General features: G+C 42.3%; 2 protein-coding genes across 4 annotated transcripts in view; one reads left to right on the top strand and one right to left on the bottom strand.

Moving 5' to 3' along the window:
* Nucleotides 1-5,219, bottom strand: part of TATDN1 (TatD DNase domain containing 1) — a 48,378-nt gene extending 43,159 nt beyond the window's left edge. Inside the window, exon 1 of the mRNA XM_011949291.1 lies at nt 5,153-5,219. Coding sequence (XP_011804681.1) covers nt 5,153-5,174 — 22 coding nt within the window. The 5' untranslated portion in view covers nt 5,175-5,219. The remainder of the gene's footprint in view (nt 1-5,152) is intronic.
* NDUFB9 (NADH dehydrogenase (ubiquinone) 1 beta subcomplex, 9, 22kDa) overlaps nt 1-7,156 on the top strand; it is a 20,045-nt gene that overhangs the window by 3,661 nt on the left and 9,228 nt on the right. The window contains exon 2 of one of the 3 annotated variants that reach the window (XM_011949265.1): nt 5,308-5,415. In XM_011949265.1, coding sequence (XP_011804655.1) covers nt 5,315-5,415 — 101 coding nt within the window. In that variant the 5' untranslated portion in view covers nt 5,308-5,314. Of the gene's footprint in view, nt 1-4,635; nt 5,416-7,156 lie in introns of those variants that run through there. The other 2 variants (XM_011949264.1, XM_011949266.1) reach the window with 2 other exon arrangements.

The following is a 7,156-nucleotide window of genomic DNA, read 5'->3' as shown; positions in this document are numbered from 1 at the left end:
TTGGCTGAAGTCAGCAGAGGAGCAAGTCTTCCATTCTTTGTTTTTCCAGGGCTGGTTTCTGTTTAACTTTTAGGAAAAGTCTGGTATTCGTTAGTAAGGAAGGAGACCATGACCATCTTATCATGTTTGGGAATTTGTTTTTCATGTTTTTCTGGAGTCTACTTGGCCAAAGAGGGGGGGTCTGTTCAGCCAGTTTAGGGGGCTTAGAATTTTATTTTTATTTCACAGGGACAATTAGCCCAGCTGCTTTGGCAAGTCAGTGCCATTAAAATAAGAAATGCGCTAGATCAAGGGGTTGGTAAACTAAGGCCCACAAGCCACTGCCTACTATTGTTTGCCTCTCAGCTAAGAATGACTTTACATTTTTAAATAGTTGAAGAAAATCAAAATAATATTTTGTGACACATCAAAATTATAAGAACTTCAAGTTTCAGTGACCATAAGTTTTACTGGAACATGGCCATACCTACTTACACACTGTCTATCACCTGCTTTTGAATGACAAGGTGTGAGATAGGAAAACTGTATTCTCATACTCACAATACTCTGAATACTTCATTTTTTTTTTTCTTTTTTTTAAGTAGAGATGGGTCTCACTTTGTTGCCCAGGCTGGTCTTGAACTCCTGGGCTCCAGCAGTCCTCCCCCCGTGGCCTCCCAAAGTGCTCGGATTACAGGTGTGAGGATTCACTTCTGACGTCACGTAGGTGTGGGGTTTCCTCTCCCAACAACCAATTCTCTGACACCAGCTGGGTGACCTACAATTTAACTCAATTCTCACACTATCTACCTGGAGATAACATCAGATGGCAGAAGTCAAGGGCTCAGTCCCACAAGACTCCTCCCATTCCAGATGCCAATTACAAGCAGTAGGTTCCCAGGTTACCTACAACTTGTCCAACGTGGCTACAATCAGAGGTTCCCATAACCCCCTTCTCAGGTTTGATCATTTGCTAGAGCAGCTCACGGAACTTAGGAAAGCACTTTACTTATTACCCATTCATCATAAAAAGATGCAGCTCAAAAACGACCATGTGGAAGAGACACATAGAGACGTGTATGGGTTTTTACAGAGGCTTCACCATGTAGGTATGATTGATTAAATCACTGGCTATTAGTGAACAACTCAACCTTCAGTTCCTCTCCCCTTCCCCAGAGGTGGGAGTGGGTGGGAGGGACTGAAACTTCCAACTCTCTAATCACATGATTGGCTTTCCTAGGCAAACCCCCATCCTGAGGCTATCCAGGAGCCCCCAGTCATCAGTCATCTTAGTAGCATACAAAAAGACAGCACTTAGGAGATTCCAAAGGTTTCAGGAGTTGTGCACAAAGGAATGGGAGCAGAGAACAAATATGTATTTATTATTACATCACAGTACACACAAGGGCAGAGTTGAATAGCTGCAATGAGATCACATGACCCTCAAAGTCTAAAATATTTACTATATGGCCCTTTAAAGAAAAAGTTTGCAAACCTCTGCACTTGATTTAAAAACTTAAGGAACAACCAAATGTGTGGCTCTAAATGGGATACTATTTTGGACATGACCACCAACGGACATTTTTGGAACAACAGGAAAAGTTTCAGTATGGTTTTGGTATTAGTTAAGATGAAAATTTCCTGAAATAGAAAGGTGGAGACTGTGATTGAAAAAAGCAGATTACAAAAGAGTAGCCTCAGTATGATCTTACTTTGTTTGGTATGCCTACAGAAGATCTGGAAAGATAGATATGGAGGTGTTATATGTGATTTGGAGGAACTATATTAATTTGCTTTTGCATTGCTATAAAGGAACACCTGAGACTGGGTAATTTATAAAGAAAAGAGGTTTATTTGGCTCATGGTTCTGCAGGTTGTACAAGATGCATGACACCAGCATCTGCTTTTGGGAGGATCTCAGTAAGTTTCCAACCCTGGTGGAAAGGAAAGGGGAACCAGTGTGAACTCATTACCACAGGGAGGTCATCAAGCCTTTTATGAGGGATCCACCCCTATGAGATGGATGGTGGGAAGTGACCCAAACACCTCCCAATGGACCCACCCCAACGTTGGACAGCAAATTTTAACATGAGATTTGGAGGGGACAAATATCTCAACGATATCAGGAATGGAATGTGATGTTTTTATTTTCACTGTTGTTTGTATTTTGCATTTTCTTCTTGCACAGATATTTCTCATTTTTTTGTGTACTGTGTAGTCTAAGATCAATGCAGTAGAGATTTTGGCATATAATAGTTGCAGGTAGAAGTATTTTTGAGAGTGGAAGAGTTTATAAATAACACCCAAGGAACAGAATATAAAAAATTCCACTTGTGGAGAAAGAAAAGAGTATAAGTTGGGCTAAAGAAATTCTCATGCTGGCCGGTGGTTCCACGTGTAATCCCAGAACTTTGGGAGGTGGAGGTGGAAGGACTGCTTAAGGCCAGCAATTCAAGACCAACCTGAGCAACATAGCAAGGCACTGTCTCTACAAAAAAAAAATTAGCCTGGTGTGGTGGTGAGCGCCCCTAGTCTCAGCTACTTGGGAGGATGAGGCAGGAAGATCACTTGAGCCCAGGAGGTCAACGCGGGAGCCATGATCTAAGCCACTATACTCCAGCCTAGGTGACAGAGCAAGACCCTGTCCCAAAACAAACAAAAACTCCCACTGTTGGGGTATAGTTCTAAGGGGCAGTCACTTGTTATGCAAGTAGAAAAGAGAAATGTAGAAAGAATTATAATGGTCAGCTGTCTTAAACCAAAATCTAAGGTAATTTTCATAATACTGGTTTAATTTTTCATGCAATTGTCCCATGTGAAGCTTGTTCGTGGACCAATCTTCCAGAGATTTAATATGGTGCTTTTCAAAGTATTTGTTCAGAACTCATTATTAGGCTAAGAAGTTAGTCTAGCGATTCCTGGACAGAATTTTTTTAAATGACACAAACTGAAAGATTAAATATCAGAGTAAGTCATATACCAAGGATAGAATGCATAATACGATCTCATTTCTGTTTTAAAAAGGAAAAAAAAAAAAACCTTGGTATGTTGTATTTTTATGAATCTGCATAACAATCTATTAAAAAATTAGGGAAGGCTATACTTTAAACTTTTAATATGGTTACTTTAGGAGAGCAGGGCTAAAGGAGACCATGCAGAAAAAAATTTATTCCAATTATTTATTCCAATAAAGTTACCTTCTCTAAGAAGTCTTTTCTTGCTTATTTTATCTGGTGCTAATCCCTTTACTAATTTTCTTATCACCTTAGCACTAAAGCCACTCATTCATACTTCCCCAGTCATTGTACTACGCCCCTAGGAAAAAAATATAAATACCATACCAGAGTATCTGCCTTAAGAGTTTGATCTAGTGGGAAAGATAGACTCATATTTAATTATAAATAATGTGGTATAAGTTTTAAGGAGTAAGTAGGCAGACAGGCAACAGGGCAGGTAGGCAGACAGGCAACAGGGTTGGTAGGCAGAGGGAATATTTTGGCCCCAAACTGCCACTCTAAAACCTTGTCAGAGGTAACAAACTGCATGCACAAGTGTTTATACAGCAGTCCAGGGATGGGCTAGAAAAGTGGGCAGGACTGGACAACAGAAGGGCTTTGTATGGTCTGAAAGTACTTAGACTATCCTGAGGAAAATGAGAAATTCGAAGCAAAAGAAACATGTAGCAGATTTGAGTTTTAGATACACTAAAATGGAGTCTACATGAAGGATGGATTTAAGACATTAATTTGAGGCAGGGATTTAGTTGTATAACATAAACACACTTTTAAAAAGTTATGTGGCCTTTCTTTATGGAGTACTTCATGGCTCTTTATTCCCTCTCTCTCATCAATTATATCAAACGTTAGGATGGAAAGGCTAAGACACGGCAATGTCTTATTTGAGGACCCCTCCCCAAATCCCTACTCCAGGCTTTCCCACAGCAATTTCAAAACCTTTTTCCTGGCACTTAACATATTCTTCCCTGCATTTGCTTTTGACTGTACAGTACATAGGTCTTAGGTCTCCAGTCTGAAAACTGCACCACTAGATTTTACAGTTCCACAGGACTTAGCACAATGTCTTTGAAAAAAAATACTGCTTAAATAACTCTCAGATGTAAATGTATAATCCTTATCTCTTGATTGCCAGACCACATTCCCAATTGCCCAGATATCTCTACCTGGATGTCCTATAATTATCTCAAACTTAACCTAATCCAAATGGACCTGGGTACCTCTCCTCACCGCCAAACTAGTCATGCTTCCATTTCATATTTCAGCATTTTTCCAAACCCTGAGTCATCTTTGTTCACTCTCTACTACCGGCCATGAACACTCAGCTGCTAAATGCTGCACACATCTCTTCCATTTCTCTCTCTTTTCCATTACCCTAGTTTAAGTCTTGAAATGATTCCCTACCTCTCCCTATTTCCCACAAAAGCTACATAATAGCTATTAACATTACCGTGCTAAAGCAGAGGTGTGATCACTGTCATTTCCCACCTTCAAGTAGCTGGAAACCCCACAAAGACGAGGACCATGCCCATTTAAATCCCGGCAGCATTCTCGCTCTCTTGTTCTACCGATGCTGACTGGATCATTGTACTTGCCAAGTACATTAATTTTTTTCTCCCCACTACTTGTGTTCTCTAGTTTCTCCACTAGATGGTGATGACCGTAGAACTGAGAGCTTTGTGCCCTGTGTTTCTAGGCCAGTGCCAGGCCCACTTGAGGCGCTCATTAACTATGATATGAACGAATGAAAGGTTGAGTGAATTGGTCCCTAGAAGCGGTCATCCTCTCTGCCAAGGCAGAGGGGAAGGGCCGGGAGGTGCACGTGGGATGAATGGGAACACAGTGATTGGCCTTTTTGGAGTTTTTTTCTCTTTTTTAAAAACAGAATATATTACAGATGTTGAAAAGAGCACAAAAATCATAACTGTAGGGCTTGGCTTGTTAATTTTTACAAATAAACACACCCTCGTGAAGCCAGGACCTAGATCAAGAACCAGAACATTACCAGCACCCAGAAACCTCCCCGCGCCCTCTTCCACTGAGCGGCCCTTTCAACCCTTACAAAGCCGGAGGGCGCAATTCCTGGGTCCTGTGACCTTGGTGAACGACGCCTGGGACAAGTCAAAAAGACCCAAAGGCGTGGAAAACGCTCCTCTTACCGACAAACTTGAAGCGACCCATGACTGCGGATGGGAGACCTCCCCGGCAGAAGCGGAAGTGGCCGCCGGCTGTTCCGCCCTTCCGGCTGGCTTTGTTACGTCAGCTGCCGCAGGCCTACGGATTCCCGGCTGTCCCCGCGGCCGGGAAAGGTCAGCGCAGTCATGGCGTTATCGGCGTCGGGGGTCTACCTGACCCATCAGCAGAAGGTGTTGCGGCTTTATAAACGGGCGCTGCGCCACCTCGAGTCGTGGTGCGTCCACAGGTAAGGGATGGGGACCCAGGGCTCGGGGAGGTGACCCTGGGGGCCCTGTGGAGGTAGAGAGGCCCCCGGGTACCGGGAGGTTCAATGACTTCGGGATGGAATTGGAAGGTGGCCTCTCGCTCCACAGAATCCTGTCGTAGACCCGGGTTCGAATCCAGGCTTCTCCACCCATGGCCGGGAGATCTTGTAGAGTTGCTTATCGGGTCTGGGCCTCAGCTTTTTGTTCAGTGAAACGGACGCAGGACCAGTGCAGAGGGTCGCAGGAAGATTAAGTGAAATAAAGGAATGCGCCTAAAATTGTAATTGTCATGGATCCAGCGCTCGCTAAATAATCGTTTTCCTCACGATCTTCTGCTTTCCAATATTAACAGCAATAAGCTATGCATTGTTTTCTTTAGTCAGCAAAACTCTAGGAGTTAGGAATTATCTTAAGCTTATTTTACAGATAAGGAGGTAAGCACAGCTAGTAACTTGCTCAAGGTGATAGCGTTTGTAAGTGTCTGAGCCAGGTTTAAATTTAGGTCTTACTCCAGGGCATCATCATTCGCCCACCCCTCCCATTAGCGTTTCTCTTTTTAGCTTCATCTAGTCCTTTTCATTACCTTTACATCTTTTTCACCTCTTACATAATTCTCTTTCCTTCTCTATCCATCTGAGACTAGTGTTAGAGCATAGTGTAGATTTTAATAACCTAAATTCAATGCAGGGCGGGCTGACAACCCAAGATGTGTGAGTGCCAGGCCTCCACTCCAGTCTTACAACTCCCCAAACCTATTTTATAAGAAGGGCTTCTGGGAAAAAACTCCATGGAAAATGGAGTAGGCCTGGAAGAATTGCAGAGGGTATCCTCGAAGCCCAGATTGCATGTATGTGACTATTAGAAAGTCACTGACATACTTCTCTTGATTTGCAGGAAGATGGCCAAGGACAATGTGATGGGATTGTTAGTTTCTTCTTTGAGTTTTCCTTATTTATTTATTTGACAGAATTTGCAATTCAGATTCTGTGCTCTATGCTAAATATATAAATGTTAGTAATCAATTTTTGAGCTGCAACAGCTCGTGGATTAGTGGGGAAAATGGACATGTGAACAAATTGATGATGAAGGAAGTTGAGCCATCCAGGATTCAGGTATCCCAACACAAATGATACATGTTTGAGGTGATGAATATCCAAATCACCCTGATTTGATCATTATACATTATATGGATGTATTAAAATATCACATGTACTCCGTAAATAGGTACAATTATTATATGTCAAAAAAAGTTAAACATGAAGAAAAGAATTCAAGCAATACTGAACTACAGCTGGGAATACTAAAGTCCATAGTCCTAGAGGAAGATGATATAAACTAGCTACTATGACAGCTATGGCTCAGCATTTTTAAGATCTGACATTTTTTCTCAATCCTTGCCTTAATTTCTTCCTCCATTTGCCCTCATTGTGCTGTTCTCTGTGGTTCCATCCTAGGCTTACTATGTTGCTGTATGTACTTTGGGCAGCCTCATTTAGTGCTGGGACTTGAGTCACCAACTGTGCTCATTTGTCTCTAGAGCTGTAGTTCAAATTGTTTGTTAGATCACCGATTGTTAGCTGGACCTGGTGGCTCACGCCTGTAATCCCAGTACTTTGGGAGGCTGAAGCGGATGGATCAACTGAGGTCAGGAGTTTGAGAACAGCCTGGCCTACATGTGAAGCCCCGTCTCTACTAAAAATACAAAAATTAGCCAGGTGTAGT

The sequence above is a fragment of the Colobus angolensis genome, unplaced genomic scaffold (assembly GCF_000951035.1).
Source record: "Colobus angolensis palliatus isolate OR3802 unplaced genomic scaffold, Cang.pa_1.0 Scaffold295, whole genome shotgun sequence".
Lineage (NCBI taxonomy): Eukaryota > Metazoa > Chordata > Mammalia > Primates > Cercopithecidae > Colobus > Colobus angolensis.
The sequence above is the reverse complement of the archived record's forward strand: the minus strand, read 5'-3'. Positions and strand labels throughout refer to the sequence as shown.